The 20,168-nt window shown below is 41.1% G+C and overlaps 1 protein-coding gene across 4 annotated transcripts; it reads right to left on the bottom strand.

Annotated features, from left to right (window-relative positions):
• Nucleotides 1-319: 319 nt before the first annotated feature.
• LOC132987569 (calmodulin-regulated spectrin-associated protein 3-like) lies at nucleotides 320-19,407 on the bottom strand. 4 transcript variants are annotated; one of them, XM_061054678.1, is made up of 19 exons: nucleotides 19,191-19,407; nucleotides 12,848-13,125; nucleotides 12,279-12,419; nucleotides 11,847-11,933; nucleotides 11,657-11,692; nucleotides 11,106-11,153; nucleotides 9,460-9,598; nucleotides 8,971-9,110; nucleotides 7,989-8,082; nucleotides 7,831-7,882; nucleotides 7,494-7,555; nucleotides 7,382-7,412; nucleotides 4,754-7,211; nucleotides 4,547-4,659; nucleotides 4,104-4,390; nucleotides 3,916-4,015; nucleotides 3,248-3,360; nucleotides 2,722-2,840; nucleotides 320-2,529 (listed from the first exon to the last, which is right to left on the bottom strand). In XM_061054678.1, the coding sequence occupies exons 1-19, from the start codon at nucleotides 19,324-19,326 to the stop codon at nucleotides 2,200-2,202; spliced, it is 4,764 nt and encodes a 1,587-aa protein (XP_060910661.1). In that variant the 5' UTR covers nucleotides 19,327-19,407; the 3' UTR covers nucleotides 320-2,199. The 4 variants fall into 4 exon arrangements, with proteins under 4 accessions (XP_060910661.1, XP_060910664.1, XP_060910662.1 ...); XM_061054681.1 differs by having other exon boundaries at nucleotides 4,754-7,109; XM_061054679.1 differs by lacking the exon at nucleotides 11,106-11,153.
• Nucleotides 19,408-20,168: the final 761 nt, after the last annotated feature.

The following is a 20,168-nucleotide window of genomic DNA, read 5'->3' as shown; positions in this document are numbered from 1 at the left end:
ATCAGTAGTTCATTTTTGAAGAGTTTGATCTTAACAGAGGTTAAAGTGTCCCAAAGATCCCAATGAGTGATGCCTGGTCAACCACTGCAATACAAGATACATCTGTTAATCAAAAGACTTTCTATCTATATGTGTATCTGAGCTTCATACTGTATGTTCAACGTAAGGTGCAATAAAAACCATAACAAACTATTGTTGGACTCTTTTGATGATTAGTATTTACTTTTGAATAGTCTGAAGTGGGGGCGTCTTACAAAACCCAGGTCCCTGCACATGTAAAGAAAGAATTGGGAGAAAAAACGACTGGAAGACAGAAAAGCTTGATCTGTGGAGTTTATTCCAGTTTATTTCATACATGAATGCTGGTCTGAAAAACACCTTTTTAACTGTGCACTCTACTGCAGATAGAGATGGGGTTCAATAGCATTTGGCATAATTTGAAACCAGTTCTGAATCGGCTTATTAAATGGAGAACCTTTTAAACCTAAAGAAACCTAGTAGTCTGGATGGGAACTTTTCAGTAAAAAATATGTACATATTTTCATTCAATTTCATATGTAAACCACTGAGGTTCCAGTAGTCTTGAAGCGCTTTTAGGACTGTCATCACAAAATGTGTCACTGATCTACTGCTACAGCTGCAGAAACCACAGAAGCTCAAATGTGAGTAAAACCAATACACTGGACAATCATGGTTCTTTGTTTTCATTCTGCAAATACTAAGTAAATGGCAAATTTCTCTACATGCAAGATGCATTTAATGTTACCTGAAGGAAGCCTGCATCAGGTCTGAGAATAGAGTGGTGGAAATGCCATGAATTCTTGCTTAAACAGGATGACAAGTAGATACACATTGCAACAAACTTGTGATTGCCCCTTCTATTCTCAGTACTTCCTGCAAATGTTTTTAGCAGCTTTTTCTGTTAGATATCAACATTTGAAGATACTGTAAGGGCTTGACCATTTTCATCGAATCTGTCATAGAAATATTTGTGTACAATTAGCACGTGTGTGTCGGTCACAAGTTTTCTGTAGTGTCAGAAATTAGTACAAAAAAGGCCATCTAAGTGAGAACATCAATGAGAGATTTGATAAGGGATTCTATAGGGATGGTTTACAAACTTGGATCTGGATCCGAAATGGAACCCCACTCCTAGAGTGCAGCAAATCCTGTACTTCTGAATGTCTGAAGTTTTGCATGTCACACTTCACCCTCAATATGCAAACAGCTGAGTGATGTTTCATTGGCATCCGATGCTCACAAACATACAACCACTATCAACATAGTTTCATTAAACCTCACTGTCACCATGATATTCCTTTGAAATTAGCTTATACCATATACAGTAAATAACCATTCATGCTGTGGTGATCACCTTTGAAAACCACAGTTACAGATCTTTGTTGATCAATCCTGTTCTCTATCTTACGGTTATGGCTATCTTTTGATTAGCAAAACAAACGTACTTTGGACGACATTAGGCAGGATTCAACTTGAATGTCGCAAAAGATAAAAGTCCTCCCTGTAGCTCTGCCATGAGAAGGCTTTTCTTCTGTTGTTACTTATAAAACTGGTGTTATACTTGAGGCCTTCAGTCCACAGAACTGTAGAGGAAACAAACAGTAATCATGTGTCTTCTGAAAGTCAGTGTTTGTCCATAAACGACTTAATAAAACTAATTTTCTTCTTAAAGAAAAAATAATAATTTTTGAGTTTGTACTTCAAACAATGAAAGTAATGAGACTTTTTAAAAGTAACTCCTTCTTGTGCAGTTATCCTTATATTTTATAAAACCTTCTTCTGTTCACTCTGGATATGAGTGCGTCTCTGTTTGGCAAAAGAAAAGCTGTGCTGTTAGCCTTTTCATGCACATTCAACGGGAGTACAAATAATGTTTAGTATTTTGTATTTGTAGTAGAATCCCAGGGCAAGAGAGGTGAAGTTTATTTAAGCACACACATGGCTAAAGGCTCGTCTGTGTGCACATTTTTCACACAGTTTTACAGTTTCTACCAAAATGATTGTTTGTTTTCCTTAATGATCTGTTACTTATGTGTGTTTTGTTGTTCACTTTCTTAGTTATACTTATTTACTGTTCCTCCCCCTCCTTCTGTATTTCATATTTGACAACAGTTGTCACTATGATGAATTTATAAAGCGTTTTCTGAAATGGTCTGTCACTGTCATGTTTTATGTTCCTCACTTGGTAATGACCGCCTTCTTGGTAATGCTTGCTCTCCTGCTCCCTCCTCCTCCCCCTCCTCCCCCTCCTTGCCAAAGATGATTAGGGATGGTGAAGGCGTCCACACTCATGCCCATGGTTTTGGAGGGGATGGCACTGAACTGCTTCCTATCTGAGCTGTATTTGTAGATGGACTCCACATGGGTGGAGCCTATTGTCCTTGGGCCCATGCCAGCCAATCGTACAAGCTCCTGGGAGTCAGAGTTCATGGTGTAAACGCCTCTGAACTGGCAGTTGGAATCACGGAAGAGGATGAGGAAGTGGTTGGCAGGACTCTTCTCCATCTCCTAAAGGAAGGAAATGGTGTTGGAGACAGATGAATGCAAGTTATCATTTTCTGCTTCAAACATACCATTAAGCTAGTTTGGTTCCTCAAATGCACAAGTAACAGAATTCTTAAAAGTGTTGGGTGATTTATGTCATACGTTTTCAAAAGTAGGGTTTAATCGGCTTATGGTACAGTAAAATGAAAATTCTACCTCAACTATCTTGGTCTTTTGTGTTTCGTTGACCTTTCCAGCGAGGCAGCATCGAGAGAGAGCGTTGTGAATGATGAATTTGTTGGACTTGAAACTCGGTTCTTTGAAGAGCTTTGGACCTGCAAATACAAATAATAGCACCCTTGTTTACTTGTTCACACGTGCATACTAAAGTTGTCAGTTAAAAGTTATGTACAAGGTAGCTACCAGTAATGTTAGCTTGAAATTATGGAATGCTAACATTAGGTGTTAAGGACAAATTAATTATCATACTGTACATATTGGCTCGATCCCTCTAGATTTTTACTATCCATTGGCTGTTGATCAATTGAGAGGCAGATAGATAGATAGATAGATAGATAGATAGATAGAGATAGAGATAGATAGAGATAGATAGAGATAGATAGATATAGATAGAGATAGATAGATAGATAGATATAGATAGATAGATAGATAGATAGATAGATATAGATAGATAGATAGATAGATAGATAGATAGATAGTCTTGTGTGGTACTGTACCGCACCTGTGTATTCTTTGGCAGGAGATGTTCCATTGGAACCAGTCTCCCAGTCTTTATCCCCATTCTGATTTGCCAGTCTGCTTGGTATCACACACCCTGAAGGTGAATCAGGACGGCTGTGGGAGGAATGCCAACAAGCCAGCAGTTAGTCTATCAACTTTTGTCTGTTGTGTTCTTGGGAACGAACGATTCATCAGTAAGAAAAGAGTTAGTGACAAGAGTATTTCAATCAGTCTTTAATTTTTTCTGGAATACAGTATCTGGATAATGATGTGACATCCATCTCAACTTGAGTAATACTTCAACAAACCTCAAACGTAGTCTTGGACTCTTAAAACCCCTCACTGTGCTTCCCAATATCCATATCTTGCTAAACTAATAAGCATCAAAAATGTTTTTTTTCTCAAAACATTTGAGGTGCTAAAAATCTAAAGTTTTTACTTGTTGTTGGTTCCACTAATCAAAATCTTGGATCTAGAAAATAGTCAGAAAGTTGCCTTCAGAAGGCTGGGGACAGTGTTAGTTGAAATTCAAATTTCATGGCAATCCATTAGTTCTCTGGTTGAAAATATGGATAATCACACTGAGCAAATCTGGCCAACCAAGCAATGTTGTCTCGAAAGCCAGGAGGCTATCAGAGTGAAGAGAGGTATATGAATGACCCAATGTACCTTTGGGGTTTCTTAGTGGGGTCAGCAGATCTGTTTCCTGGCTCATCTGTGGCTGCCAGGTTGAGGGAGGAATGAGAGTAGACTTTGGTCAACTTAGAGCCTGGAGAAACAAATACATTGACAAAACAACTTTAGTCATCAAAGTCATTTCCAAGCGCACCAGTTGATATGTTTTGTTTCATATTTACCAGATGTTCCTTTGGCAGGACTAAGTGACAACTTGGTCTCCTCTCTAGTCATGCTGCGAGGCCTTGAACGGGTTTTCTTTGCAGAGGATCGTCCTTGAGGGGTAGATTTTTGCTGAAGCACTTTGCCCAAGTCCTCCATGATTCTGAGTTGATGCCGCCGAGCGTACTCCCCTCGTGTAAATTGACCCCAACGGACTGGTGTGGCAGGAGGTGTAGGTGAAGGTGAGGTTGTGACTGCAGGAGGGGTATTGGAGGGAGATGCCATTCTTTTGTCCGGGGATAATGGTCTAAAACCAAGTAGAATGAGGTTACTTTTACAAGGATCAATCCCAGCTTAAACTAACTAGTTTACAATTTTATAGATTCCGTCATAAGGAAATGCAGATGGGAAGAAGTGAGAATCTACTTTGTGTGGCAGCATTCACAATTTTTTTTTTATATACCTCTCTTGTTCATGCCACTGTCTCCTCCTCCTCAGTTCTTCAGTTCTCTTCTGCTGCTTTTCCAACAGAAGTGCTCTACGCTGGGCCATCTCCTCCTCACTTAGTACTTCCTCCTACAACCAAATGACATATGCAAGTGTTATTTTGAATCAATGTTCATGCAAACCAAGTCTTATTTTACTTTCATTATGATTTGCAAGCACTCACCTTAAAGAAAAATTGAATTCCTCCTTTTGGCCCAAGCTCATTCTGTTCTACACTTGGTTCCAAAGTTTCAGGCTGTCTTATCTGTTCACCCTCTGAACCCTCTGAACCCTCTGTTTGTTGTTCTGGAAAACTGGTGGTTCCTGTTGCCAGATCCAGTTGCTCTATGGGGTCTGAGGGTTCAGCGGCCAGTCCTCCAGAAGGTTCCACAGCAGATTCAGTGTGGTCGCTCATGGAATCAGAAGAAAACTCATGCCCTTCGTCAGTTGGTTCATCGCTGCCTCCCTCTTGCCCTCCAAGAGATGACAACGATACCTCAATCATGCTGCAGCGCTTGTCTGCATCTCCACCCCTCACACCATCACCTCCTGCGCTGTACACAGCAGAGAGGGACAAAGTATCGCTCTCAAATGAGCACTCAGAAAGTGCTTCGGAGCTGCTTCCACATGCAGCTCTCAGACGATCTTGTCTTGGCTGTTGAAAGACCGGGAGCCCTCCTACAACCTCCATATCCTCTTGCTCCAGCTCCAGGCTAAACTGAGTTGGGGTCTCACTTGAAGCTGTGTCTGAGGTGCTATCATCAGGCTGCGGCTGCTGGGTAGGCTGAGGAGATTCTTGAGGAGTCCGTTGTCCACCAATTCGGAAGGAAGAGGAGGTCTGAACCTGACACTTGCTTGGGGACACACGCCTCAAGTGGGGGATGGTGTCCACATTATGGGTTGGTGTCAGGACACGGTTGAGTGGGGGGAACTTGAGTTCAGAAGGACGGGGATGAGGCTGATGTTGGGGGCGTGGATGATGCTTGGGACTGCGTGGAGTGGTTGACGAATGGATTTTAGTGCGAGGAGCAGGGCAGGAGGAAGAGATGATGGGGTTTTTTGGGGAAGAAAGAACATGAGATCGCCGTGATGGGGACGAACCAGAAGGGGGACTGGGAGCAGCAGGAATCACCCAAGCTTTAGTGGAACTCCTTGTAGGAGTCTTAGTAGGGGTTCTTGGTGGTGTCTTTGTTGGGGTATGAGGAGGAGTTTTGACTAGGGGTTTGGTGTTACTTCTCGAAGTCGATTTTGGAGTGGTTTTTGATGTATTTCTAGGTCTTTGGTTGCTCATGATCTGCTGTTGCTGTTCTGTAAGTTTCTGCATGTCCTTCTGTAGTGACTGCAGAGCTTCACTCAATTTCTGAACCACTTCATTGTACTCAACTATGACAGTTTCACCTCCTTTCTCCTTCTCTGCTCCTTTTTCTGCACCTTTCTTACTATCAATAGAGAATGTGACCTGCTTCTCCAAACGAGGAGGATTGGACACAGATGGCTTCTCCTTCTCTTTCTCTCCATCCTTTTCTTTGTCCTTCTTGTCCTTCTCTTCTTTCTCCTCCTCTTGCTTCAGTTGCTCCTCCATCTGATTGAGACGCTCCTCCAGGGTGAGATTATCCTCCTCTGTTCCCTGGCCTCCCCCCTCTCCCTGCTCTTTTTTCAGTTGAAGGAAAGCAGTTTTTCCAAGCCTTTGTCTGTGCTTGGCAAAGATGGCTTCGATACGTCTTTTTTGGGCTTCAATGCTTTTTCGTTTTTCCTCCAGACGAGCCCCCAACTCCCAGGCCTCTGAGCCGGGTTCGGGGCCTCTTGGACCTGGGCTGTCCTGGCGGCTAGGTGCCCCTGCTGGAGTGGAAGGTGTATGTGGAGTGCCTGGAGTTGTTGGGGTTGTAGCAGAGGCTGAATCCTCCCCGGGAGCAGCTGGATGTCGCCGTCTACTGTCTCGTCGTTCAGCAAAGTTCGTCATCCTTGGACTGTTGCTGGTACTGTGGTTTCCCTGGCGACTTGTACTGGGTCGAATATTACCTGGGGCATTTCTAGGGGCATCATCTGATGCTTCAGAGGAGTCAACACTTCCATCTCGTAGTACAGAGTCGTCATCACGTGACATATCAGAGGTGCGCCCTTTTCTCTCTCTCCTCTCCCCCCTTCCTTGTCTTTTAGAATCAACCACTTCTCCTCCAACAGGTCGATAGAGGACCCCAGAGCGACATGGAGCAGAGCTGCTGAGCTGTGGATTATCCTCCTCAGGGGAATGTAGGAAAAAACCAGCAGGGGCTCCTTCAGGGCGTAACCTAGGTTCTGGCCTTCCTCCAAGCAATCCTCTTCCAACTTTCTCTGCTGTCTTTTCCTTTCTCCGATCTTTATTGCCAGGACTATGAACCACCTGGAGTGCTTCCTCGATGGTTGGCAGTTCTCCAAGTGGTGCTGTGTGTGCATAAGGACCCCAGGAGGAACGCTGCGATGGTACTGAAGCGCTGACCAGGTGGCTGAAGTCTTCTGGGGGCGAAGTCATCGCAGGGATGCCGGTGGTGAGGCTGTCAGTGCTGACAGAGCGAAAGACAGAATCTATTGGGTTTCCCATCACAATGTCAACATCACTGTCCAGTCCAAATGGGATGCTGAAAGTCACTGCTGACAGGGGACGACTGCAAAGAGGTAGGTGATGATGGCAGGGTGGAAAAATGGATGGGTTGTGCCAAACAAAAATGGAAAGGCAGAAACCACAGAAGCCAAAGTAAGAAGATCGAAATGAAGATAAAATATGAATGTACCACATTTACTATAGAAATCAGGTGAAGTTTTGAAGTACAAGTACCCGATTTGTTTCTTTGTCCAACATTTGTTTTCTGGAACAGAAACCATAAAAATGTATTAGAGTCTTTTTCAAAATAATAAAAACATTGTGTACACATCTTTGGGTTTCTTACCTGGTGACACTGGGGACGAGATTGCCACAAAGGGTTGTTTAAAGATGAACGAAGGTGAACCACTGAGAAAAAAAAAATGCCTTAATGATCTTCATCTACAATTCTGATATAACTTCTCAAAGCTTAAAAAATTGTCTAGGAGGTGTTTCAAATTATCCTTGCCATAACCAGGTTCTATAGAATTATTTCTTTTAAGTTTATTTAGGTTAAGGTTAAATTACTGCTGTAGTAGTTTAGGTTCAGATTGGTTGTTGACAAGAATCACATCAGACAAGTGAGTTCCTGATTTCTCTACCTAATCATTTTAGTGTTTGGTATGTTAGTGGGATGCTGGTACCTGTTGCTGTTTCCGTTCACAGGACTTGTGCAGTCTAGTAAACCTGAAATATCTGAAAGATAGATAAACATCTGTGAGCCACCTATACACCAAACAGTTAACAGCCAAAATAACAACTCTAGAGAAATGTCCTCAGTGATGTTCTGGATGTCACAGACCTGTGAGGTCGATGGGCTCTATGGGCTTGACAAAATCCGGCTTCTTAATCTCAAACCACTCCAGCAGCTCAGCTATGAAGCTCATGATGTTCAGCTGTGGAAAATAGCATATAAGGTTATCATGAAGGTGAATCATATTCAATGAGATGAACCAGGCAGAAAAAGAGTAAAGACTAAGGGACTTTGGTTAATAGAGAGAGGATGTGGTCCAATGTATTAACTTGGTAGACTGACTTCATTCCTACATGCATAATAGGCATTCAGCATGGACAGGAGAGCTTCTACAACAAGGCTGTGATCTCTGCTTGCATTACCATCTGTTCAGCCCTATTGCATCCTATTAATCTTTATTGCAGTACCTGTATGCAACAGACAAAAACGTTGGTGTTGATAGTGTTATCGTTTTAGTTTGCCATTCCATTCCCCGACTTCTTTGAGCAGGCTTTGATTGTGTGAAGAAATCAGACAGTGTTCAGACCAAACAAGGTAAAACACATTGGCCCAAGTTCAATTTCAGAGCCCATTATTTAAGTTTTTTTATTTATCCCTATTTACAAATATGTGCATATGAGTGCAGAAAACAGGTCAGTACAGATGACGTATTTCAACTCCAACTCCGTCATCACAACTCAAGTGGTTTTATGAGACTGTAAAAAATGGCCAACTGACAAAAACAGAGAACCTGGGCAGATTATCTGTTATCAGTTACCTGGTTATCGACTTGCTACTTCAGAAATCAGTAATTCTTCTTGTAGTAAGAAGCTAGCCCGTGGGTTCCAAGTTTGGCCTTCTGATAAAATGTATCTTTTGAAGTCAGTGCAGTGATACCTTCTTTCTCAGAGACTTGAGTTTGGAGCGGCATAGTGTACACCTGCTCTCTATTTTATTCTCTTCTCATCTCTGCAGCTCTTCACTTTAACAATTCAGATGCATCTTCAAAAATGATGATTACATTGTAAATTCAAAGGGTCGAAATACTTACATGCAAAACAGGGGGCGCATAGAGCAGGTCCTCCACAGCCAGGGGGCAGCAGCTCTGCAAACTGCTCTCGCAAAACTCTTTAATCAGCTGCAGGTTGTAGAGACTGTCAGCCACTGACATGGTGTCCTTCAGACACACATCTGGAAGGAGCAAAAGAAATACATATTACATTTTTTTCCATGTGGATGCACTCAACATTTAAGGCAAACATCAAATAGTTAATACTATTTAATACTAATACCAATTAATACTAAACATACTTTGAAAGATAAAGTTAACCAATTGCAGCAGCAACAAAATGAATTTGAATCATTAAGAACACAAAAAAAAACTTGTCCAAATGTTGTCCATTTATAATGGAAACATTTTCTAAGTGACGGCACCATCTTTTAAGTTGAGATGGATACCTACATCAGCTAAATATAAATATTTAATAAAAGTGTGTATTTGTATGCATGTGTGTTCACTTCTGAGTACATGTGTGTGTACCCTCTAGAGGCAGCAGGCTGGGGCAGTAGAAATGCAGCACAGCAGCTATAGCGCAGCCATTAGACAGATCTTTGACCGCAGAAACCAGAGGGAAAGTAGGAGTGAGCTTGGACAGCACTTTGTCCTTCCTATAGCGAATCTGGAGAAGAAAAGAAAGGGAGGGGAAGGAAAAAAAGTGATGAGAGAGAGGAGGGTGAAAAGAAGAAGAGTTGTGCAAAGACAAGTAGGAATAAGAACGATCAAATGGGCAAGTGAGGAGGAAAGTGGAAGGATTATAAAGCATTAAATAAATTACAGATGTAAAAAAAGAAAAGGGATATGTTTAGTAGGTTTAGATAGTGGTTAAAAAAGTAAAACCAGCAAGGAATGTTCTTCTTTCAAGCATTACATAAAGCCATCAAACTATGATGCCAGCCAAACTAGGGATGTTAAAGAGCAAAAAAACCCTGAACAGAATCTAAGCACAAGACCAGCGATGCTTCAAATAAGAAACATTTGCACACACACTCACACACACACCAACCAGGGAGTGCAATGCAAGGTTTTTCAGACATTTCAAAATAAACAACTAATTGATAAACAAGAGACACAAAATTATGGACTGAAAAATGCCATTGATTTGAATGTTTTCTTTCAATGTCCATGCAGCAGAAACAGGCAACGCTATGGGCCTTCAATTGTGATTAGGTTAAAACAAATACATAAAATAAAAGTGAATAGTTTTTTAAGTGCCTAAGATATTACAACGGAGTATCAAAGCCACATTAAAGACAAAAGGAGAGATTTTCAGAATAAAGTTGTCATATTTGGAGAATAAAATAGTAATATTACAAGAACAAAGTCACTATGTCGCAAGAATTAATGTGTGATTTCTTCAGTTCTTCAAGTTTTGTATATTTCAAGAAATTAAGTCGTTATTTTAGGCTATGGTTAGCTGGTATGTTATTTTGAAGGGGAAAACCAGAAGAGCAGCCAGCCGCCTGCACGAACTTGAGGAAAAATAAAAATAAAACCATAAAACCAAAACTGAATACTTAATCTAATGGCACATCAGTACTCCATGGTCATAACTATCAGGACTCTATCTTGAAGAAAGGTGGGTCTAAAAGGCAGTCTGAGCAGACTTTATTCTTGTTATATTATAATTTCATCCTGGCTATATATTTTGACTTCATTATTGTACGGCTTTATTCTTGTAACATTGATACTTTATTCTCAAAATCTTAGATTTTTATATTTAATGTGGCCCCAGTTCTCCACTGTAAAATATACCTAACAGAATCCCAAATATGTGCATCAACTGTGACTTGATGTCAAACAATCTTGTTAGAGGAGGACAAGGATTTATAACATTCAACATCCAATCCAGTCTATGATGCCTCCTGTAACATAGATGTGTGACATACACCTTAAAGAAAAGCAGTGAAACATAAATACATAATGGATAAATACTGTTGAAAGCTAATGAGTTTTTATTGATCCATCCAACCTCGGGGTTGGAAGAGTGATTAGTTTGCAGTCAGTCAGTCAGTCATTGGTCGACAGTGTGGGAGAGGTGTGGCGATAGGACAGTCTGTCAGTCAGGTGCGTTGCTACGATACACACAGAGGATGAGGGTGAGAGAAGAGCGAGGTGTTATACATTACCACAGGTGGCTTATTCCCCGACTCCTTCAAACAAAAAGCGATAGCATGCTGGATGGGGGATGGCAGAGAGAGGGAACAAGCATAAATGACAAGGGGGCCGGTCATCATGGGAACCGCCACACCACAAAGTCACTGCTCAGGGAGAGGAGAGCGACAGAGGAGGAGGAGGAGGAAGAGAGGAAGGGGGGAAAATAAAAAGGGGGAGGAATGAACTGGGAGGTAGTTTCCTTCTCCAACACCTCCTTCTCCCTCTCAGCTCTGATAATCTGGGCAGTTTGAGATGAAACCGATGACTTAATGCAACAAAGTCATAAATACCACAATGTCTATTCATCGGTTAATAATAATAATTAGAGGTTACAGGACATTTTTAGTGGCTTCTCATTGGTCAGCAGAAAAGGTCAAAAGATATATAACCATCATACACAAAGGCACTTTTGATTACAGGACAGATTAGAGCTATGTGTGGCATTTCCAGCAGGCACATTAAATCAGCCATGTACAGCAGATAGACAGACTGAGGCAGATAAAGAGGAGAAGAGTTCACTTACAGGGACTAGTTTCCAGTACCAGCGGGTGGACTGACACTGCCAGAGAGCATGGCGTGACAGAGACAAACCAGGGGAAGAAAACATAATAGCAGAGCAAGGACGATGTTAGCTGCAGCAACATGATAGACAGACTATTAATAAAGCAAACCATCATGCATGTGTGTGTGTGTTAGTAAGTGTGTGTTGTTACCGGGTCCTGAGCAGGCTGCAGGTCTGTACACGTCTGTGATCTGGGTGGCTCTTCTTCTTCTGTGCTTTCTCTTAACTTCTGGTTCAGCTTCATTAAGAAAAAAGGAAAAGGTTAAGTTGGACATAGAGGCACACAGCGTGGTAAAAATTAAAAACATAAAGCAGCTAAACTGAGATATACTGAAGCCTTACAAGTCTAAAAGAAACAGAATCCTGGTGATCCTTTATGTGACTGTGTTCTAAATAGTTTTCTCTCCTGTGTTTGTGAGTTTAGAAAAAAGGTTGCAGCACAGTGGTGGGAGTGTAAATGATGATTGAAAATCACATTTTCTTTCTGTTATCTTGACTGAGAAACCCCTGTCTTTAACCCATGTGACAACGTTTGAAAGTGACATCAGCAAAAGTGATACTGTAGTGATAAATGTGTTCTCACCCTGTTGACCCAGAAGAGCAGAGCATTCTCCCACGGAGCCCCGACACCCATCTGCTCCGCCTCCGGCGCCATCTTCACCTGACCCACCGCTTCTTTAGCCGCCAGAGTGATCAGAGATTCAATCAGAGCCAGGTGGGATTTCTGCACCAATCAAAAGAGGGAACATTAAACCGGTCAACCTGACTGCCTTGATAGATGCGGTCACATGAAATCAGCAGAGTTGGAAATGTTATAATGTTATTTAACAAGGTATTAACTTTGTAGTTACTTGATGCCTGAGGCCCCCCTTGAAATATGAATGCCCACACCTTCTGCAGAAAAATCCTAAACTATGATTGGCTTCTTGAGTAGAGAAACAATTAAGCATGGGCAGTTTATATAGTGTCAATATGTTGTATTACTTTTTCAAATCAGACAGTTTTCTTTACTTTGCTTTGGTTTTATTTTAATGCTAATTCTTCTTCTTACTTACCTTCAAATTGTATGTCTGTGAACTATAACCACTGGAAATCATTAACGACAAAATAAGAAGCAGAAATCAAAGATACACATCCTGCTCTTGCACCTACCGTCTTGATGGGTACATGGCTGAGGTCCTCCTCTGTGATGTCTGTATCCTGGACCATTGCAGGGACACCTTTCTTGATAAGAAACTGCAGCAGGGCCGAGTTGTCTGCAGGGGACCCCTGCGTGGCAGGAGGAGAGGTGGCATGAGCCTGGGCTAGCAGGGCCTGGGCCCTGCAGTAGATCTCCGGGGAGAGTAGCAGCTTGGAAATTGACGGCTTGAGGTGCTCTTGTCCATACTGGTCCGTATAAAGCGGCTCCCGCAACTCCACAGGAACATTTTCTGAAAAGGAAAAGAGGAAAGTCTCCTTCAGATTTTAAGCCACACTAGCTGCATCAAGCCAGGAATGAGAATACAAAAACAAGTTTCCTACATAGACCAGCATGATATATGGAAAAACATTAAAACTTTCAGATATTATTGAATCTTTAAAAACATTTGGATAAATTGGATAGAAATATCAGACAAATATGCATGATGTCCTGAGGATAAAATCTCAAAAAGTTTAGCCATCCTCTGATTTTTATTTGGGTTATCTTTAGGTCAAAGTATTGACGATTTAAAAAAAGAATATTTCTATATTTTGCTCATAGTTTTTGCCCAAAATTCAGATGAGACAAGCATGGATCCCTCACAGTAAATCTTGCAGAATTGGATGATCCCTGACATGCCATTGTTTCTTGATACAAGAGAAAACTTAACAACTTTTGAATACATTGCCTTTTAATGTCAGGCATATGTGCATGGTGACCGGAGGATAAATCTCATTAACTTTTCACATCCTCTGATTTTCATGAAGTGTCAACTGCTGGTCCAAAATCCCAACATATTACTCTACAAAAAAACCCCAAAAAAAACAGAGAATACATTTATGGTTTCCAAAAAATTAATCCCTATGGCTTTGATGATCAACGACTTCGCCTTAAATTTGAGTTGGTGGTTTTGGATTCACACTAAACCTCATAACTCTTGAATAAATTGCACAAAATAATTTCGCCATATATGCATGCCCAAAGGATACAGCTCCATATGTTTGACCATCCTCTCATTTTTGGAGTGTTATTTGCAGTTCCATCAATCAATCTTTATTTGTATAGCGTCAACTCATAACAAATGTTATCTCGAGACACTTTACAAAAAGCAGGTAAAAGACCTTACTCTTTGTTTTTTAACATTCCAAGAGAACAGGTAAAAAGACCATACTCATTGTTATGTTACAAAAAGCAGGTAAAAGACCTTACTCATTGCTATAGCCTATTACAAAGACCCGACTTAATCCATCATGAGCACTTTAGCAAAGCAGAAAAGTTACAGTGGTAAGAAAAAACTGCTTTATTAAAGTTCAATTTTTCTAGGTTTTCTTAAAAGTCTCAAACGTTAGATTTGCACAAATGTAAGATATTCAGGGTGCTTCGAGGATCCATCCTTAATAATTCAGGAGTCTTTACTTCTCCTCCAGAGTAAGTTACTGTCTTTTGGATGTGAGTGAAACCTTTGATGTCTTATAAATGGGATGAACTAAAATATTAGACATGTTTGAATGATGCCCTGCGGATCAGTCTTAACTTTGGTTACCCTCTGGTTTATCGTCTTGTACCATCTGAAAGTCAAAGAGTTCAAACATCTTGTTCAATATCAAAACATACTGTTAATAGATTTGCACATAATATATTTTAAGATTGTCATTGTTCTTCACTTCCCAGAGGTTGAATCCCTCTGGTTAATGTGCTTCTGTTCCACTTCATCTAGAATCAATAATAAGTTAACATTTCAGTTTGATGAACACTTTGGCTTCTTCAAAACTAATAACATCCCATCAGTTGCAGCTATACTTTTTGTTTGGAATGAATTTGCAAATGTTGGCATGGTAAATTGCCAAAAATAGTAAACAAGGAAACACAAATTCTGCTTTTTATTAGCATATTAGCGTCATATATGTGATTACCATATAGCTCAAAGCACTGCTGTGCAGCCTCACAGGGCTTAAAGCGGACTAGAGAAGGAAAGAAACAACCATGCTAATGAACTCCGAAGAGTTCAGGATTAATATTTCAGTGCATGAAAGAGCCCACTCCATCATTATGTGCAAGCAGATTAGTGATGCACTCTGTCTATTGCTAAAGGACATTCTGAGCACCATGTGCGGAGAACAAACCATGAAGTTTATGATGCAAATGCGAGACGTTTGTTGCCTTCCTGCAGAAACAAGAAGAGGGAATAATGAGTCAGCTTCCCTGCATTGTTCTCTGAGAAACGGGGGGATGCCTACTAATGCAGAAAAGTGCTTTGTCGCATTGAACCACGAGGAAAACATTACAAGGGTCACACTGACTGCAGCTCCATTGTATTATCTGTTCTGGAGGAGTTGTATTATCTGTTCTGGAGGAATAAACTAAATAACTACTGGAAATGAGGGGACAGTAAGTGACAGTGTCTGACTTTAGGGAGCTTGCAGGAGATAATGTCATCATGTGCATGAACAGCTCAGCCAAGGTCCTCCAGACAAGTGCGTGTGTAGATTTTCACGTCGAGTAAGAAGATCAGACCAGTATGAGTGGGTCATTTCATAGAAACATACACACTGTGGACACAAAAACACACTCTTCCCTGACTGACCCATATTCCAGCTCTGGAAGGCTGCACAAGGACTCGGGGTAATCCTGCAGATTGGATCGGACTTCTCAAAGGGAATATCAGCGTTCATATCGCTCCAATTTCCTACAATAGTCAGTCCTCATTCCCTCTAAGCCTTTGCCAATTCTTTTCTACTCCTTCAACTGTCTGTGCACATCTTACTGTGAGTCTTAATAGGAGCTACAACTGCTCCTCTCTGTCTGTGTATCCTACTGAAGTGAGGCCTTCTTATGTAACTGTCACTCCTTCCGCCCATCCCCTGAAGGAGAGAGGAGAAACAACTTCATAACGACGAAGAATTTAAACAGAAAATGTATCTGCGTCGCTACATAAACACTATTGTAAGCACACACCACTGCAGTGTGACACACACTGTTCGGGGGTTAAACCCTCGCCTTTCACACTCTGCAGCACTGGGAGGAAATAGGACTGCCGTCACTATGGGGACGGTGAAACTGGAAAGCAGCCATTCCGTCTCAATCACAGCAGAGACGATGGGACTGGACTGCAGAGCAGGAACCAGCTAACCCATTTAATGTTTGACTGATTGTATCAGACAGATAAACAACACAGAAACACGCACCCGCTGCGTAAACAACACGGCATTGTTACAGTGCATAGATGTCTGCTAAAAAATGTCACAAAAAGGTTGATTATGTTAAATCTTCCTACCACAATGTGCTCACAGTAAAAAGTGTGGGGCTACAGCTAACAGCTTTGAAAATCATTTAACCAACCAATCATTTGCCAGATTCATTTTTATTTGGTTTTATAAAGTGTCAGTAAAAATGCCCATTATAAATTTCCCCAGCCCAATCATTGCATCATCAAACAATTGCATCGAATAAACAGTCATTACAAAACACAGTAATACTGAGTTTTACTCTCGTAAAATCACAATGAAAGGCAGAAAATCCTCCAAACACTCAGCTGAAGGACAACAACCAAGTCCCGTTGAATTTTGGATTTAACTTAGAATAGCCATGTTAGTAAAAAGCTTCACAGACATAAACTTAGAGAAGTGATAATGAAGTTGAAATCAGAGGATAGTTTGTATTTCTGCTTTACAAATGACCGAAACAGTTAAGACAACAATCAAAATCCAGAGTTGTTCTGTATCTGCTGGATTGATGATATATAAGCATTCATTTTGAATCACTTCATCTAATATTGTTTCTCTTATCTCTCTGTTTTTGGTGTCCACCAGAGATATGGAAATATCTACCTCTTTAACTACGACAGGCTCCACTATACTTGCTTGCTTGATTCTAGCACAGGGCTGAGTTTTTTCACTGAAGGCAGATCCCCTCTGCAGTCCAACAGAAAAGATATATAGAATTATACGTGTGTCTATCAGAGACATCTTCTGAGTCACTCTGAATTATCCTAGATAGTACTGACATCAGGAGTCACTGGACTTTTTTTAAGTTCCTCTGTAAACACAGATTTTTTTCAAAGATCCCCCAATAAAAGATCCTTAAAAGTAGACAGAGTAGGCAGTTTCTTTGATCTCAGTGAGGAAATTCCTGGTTTAATCAAAGTATGCAACTAGGGCAATTTATAGAGCCTTCCTAAATCCTACTTCATTTGACTGAGCTGATTACTTTACCATAAAAAGACACTGACTGCATTAATATTCAGTCTTGTTTTAGATAAGTTATCCTCTGGCCCGTGTCAGGTAGAATACATTTCAGCTGAATCAGGACTGTGTGGTTTGTTGGGCCCCATGTGTGGTGTATTAGTGCTATTTTCTTCAGGGCCTCCATTAAATTTCAATGAGACACCCACTGGGCATTTTCCAGTTGACAGACAACAATGAAGCGTCCTGCTGGGAGGCTTTCAGCTCATCTCTCCCCCTGTCTTCTGAGAGGCAAACCGGACACAAACATGACTGGAAATTCTGTCCAAAGCGATTATACTGAGACATATACACGGCTTATTACACAAAGAAGAACCATGACACTCTACTACTGCAGCTAGAGCCAATCACAGAGTGACATCACTGTGCATTAGCTCATTGTTGACTGGAGGTTACCATCAAGTCATCAATAGACAATATATCAGCCACCATTAATAAAAAAATATATAGGCTATAATTTAGGTAGCTTATCAAACAACATTTCCAAATAATCTATGTCCAGCATTTCAAACTGAGGGTTTATTGCTTGTCTTGTTTTTTCTTTATCAGTGAAATTTAAGACTAATTTACACATTTTTTTTCAAATTTTAAGAATCAGAAATGCTTTATTAATACTCAGGGGAAAAATGTTTGTGGCTTGCAGGATTTGCCATTAGTTGCATCTCCAAAAGGAGCATCCTTCTTTATAATGTCATTGAATAAAACAAACTAATTAAAGAGTATATATCTCTGAGACATTTGTTAAAAAAAAAAGTCCATAAAGCTTAATTTATTTAAAGTCTTATAAAGCGTCTATTCATGTCACTTCACTTTAAACAGAACTCATATTTGGTGCGGGTGAGTCACTGCGAAACAGCACTGATAATTAAGCTAACTGAGAGAATGGGTGAACTATTTTGATGATCCATTAGTTGTTTATGTCACTTATTAGACATTTTGTTATTTTTGTTCTAATAACTTAAGGGTAAGGGTTTTCTGCTTTTCCAGTTTTATATTATTTTGAATTCTGCAGGATTTTAAAGGAATTGTCTGACAAAGTATGGTATATTTGTATGATCATTTGTTCTAAGTTTTATAGATGTCAGGTGGTCTTGATGGTTTGGGGAATTAGTCACCTGTCTCATCAGAAACTAGCTTTCGTAAGATGTGGTTCAATACAACAACAGCACAAATGAAAGACAACATCTCTGAGACACGTGTCAATAAAAACCTGAACTACACAAGCCTAATAAGAGGTTAACAACAGTATTACATTTGTTGACATAAGCCTGATCATAGGTTGCTCTTTAAGAGTCCCTGCCTACATAAGAACATCTGCTGTAATTTGGCCACTCAATATAAAGCTTTAGCACAGTGCTGACAAGAAGATATATGTTTTTAATATTTCTGATGTTTATTTTATTTTATTTTCAAAAGCCATTCTGTGAGCTCACTCTGTAAAGCTTTATTTAGCGGATAGATAAATATGCACTTGCAGCAAAAACCCGTCCATTGTCTAAAAGCCCACTATGTCACCTTCACTGTAGTTCCACGCGCTACAGCAGAACGTGCGTGCGTAACACTGACACAAATATTATGCGGCCCTGACCCATTTACAGCCCACTCAAATGTATGCAGCTGTTTGAAAAACATTCGGACTATAAAGCCGTTGTATTTCTTTGCAGGTTCTAACATGTCAATCTGACGAGCCATCCACAGGCCTGGTGGAGCTCAGCTCTGACAAAAGGCTTTGTTTCTCTGCAGCGATGACAGCCTTCAGCTCCTTCCTCATCACGCAGCACTGAGGAGATCCCTCCAGACGGGACTCGCATGTTGGTAATTAGCAGAAAATGCTCTTCATGAATAACATGGCAATCTATAAAAAAAAAAGCTGCACACTCCGCGTGCATGGAGAAGCAAGTGGAGCATCCGTGCAGCGGCTGATATGGACGGATGCTCTGCAGAAAGACGCAGGAGGTTCCTCAGGACCACAAATCAAGCCGAGAGCTCCATATGGGCTTCAGGCAACCATGATCAATTATTAAGCGCCCCACCCAAGCAGCCCCTCAGTGATGAGAACAGAAAAAGAGTGTACCTGCAGAGCCGTACGATTTGGACAGCAGCCACCGCACGCTAGCGCAGATCTTGGCCCGGTTGAAGTCGTATTGGTCCAGCGGTTTGATCTCCGGCACCGAGAAGGTCTTTTTCATCGCACCCGGAGAGTCCACCATGGCCGCGGCGCGCCGCACGGAGAGCACGCAGGCAGCAGCAGCAGCAGCAGAAGCAGCAGCACCGCCGTGGAACTGTGAGGAGGAGGAGGAGGAGGAGGGATGGAGGAGGAGGGATGGAGGAGGAAGAGGAGAGACTTGGGGGGAGGAGGAGGAGGAGGAGAGGAGGGAGGAGGACGACACTGTGATGCAGATTGAAACACCAGAATGATAAGCAGGCCATGCAGAAGTTAGAAGTGAGAGCGCGAATTGAGATATCATAGAAATATATGTCCTTGTATCAGCCTATAGCTGAATAGAAAAACAATTCTAGCAGAATAAAATCCCTCACGTTAGAATGGCAGTCCAGCTCCACGCCCCCCTGAACGTCACATGTCGACCAATAAGGACGTTTTTTTTGGGGGGGGGGGGGGACAAAATCCTTACAGGCCTATTTGTTTTAGATTTTTGACACGAGTGTAAGCAGAACACGTACAAAAAGGCCAAAGAAACGCTCATGGAATAAAAATTAAAGTTTCTTTAATTTGATGGGAAAAGGTTTGTCAGTTACGGTGCCCCTTTCTGCCACAAGGGGGTGCCAACTGAGCATGGTACCGACTTCACCCCCAGACATACTGAAGTATTGGAAAGAGCAGAACAAGACAAAAAAAACGTAGAACAAATCTTAACGTAACATTTACTGGGTTGAGTCTCGTGGTTGCGACATCACAAAAGGTTATGGAGCCTAAATGCATCACACTAAATAAGCAGAGAGTGCAACAAACAAGGAAATGTGAGTTATTGTCAAATACAATAAATCTGTATTCTTTGACAATTCACATGAAAGAAACCTTTACAGTTTTAGG

The sequence above is a fragment of the Labrus mixtus genome, chromosome 2 (assembly GCF_963584025.1).
Source record: "Labrus mixtus chromosome 2, fLabMix1.1, whole genome shotgun sequence".
NCBI lineage: Eukaryota > Metazoa > Chordata > Actinopteri > Labriformes > Labridae > Labrus > Labrus mixtus.
The sequence above is the reverse complement of the archived record's forward strand: the minus strand, read 5'-3'. Positions and strand labels throughout refer to the sequence as shown.

Excerpts from the sequence above, each read along its gene's own strand:
- LOC132987569 (XM_061054678.1), bottom strand. The coding sequence starts at position 19,326 with ATGGTGGACTCTCCGGGTGCGATGAAAAAGACCTTCTCGGTGCCGGAG. Across the intron at positions 9,111-9,459 it reads CAGCCTGCTGCCTCTAGAGG|ATGTGTGTCTGAAGGACACC; the intron begins GTACACACACAT and ends TGCTCCTTCCAG. Across the intron at positions 7,883-7,988 it reads AGAGCCCATCGACCTCACAG|ATATTTCAGGTTTACTAGAC; the intron begins GTCTGTGACATC and ends TCTATCTTTCAG.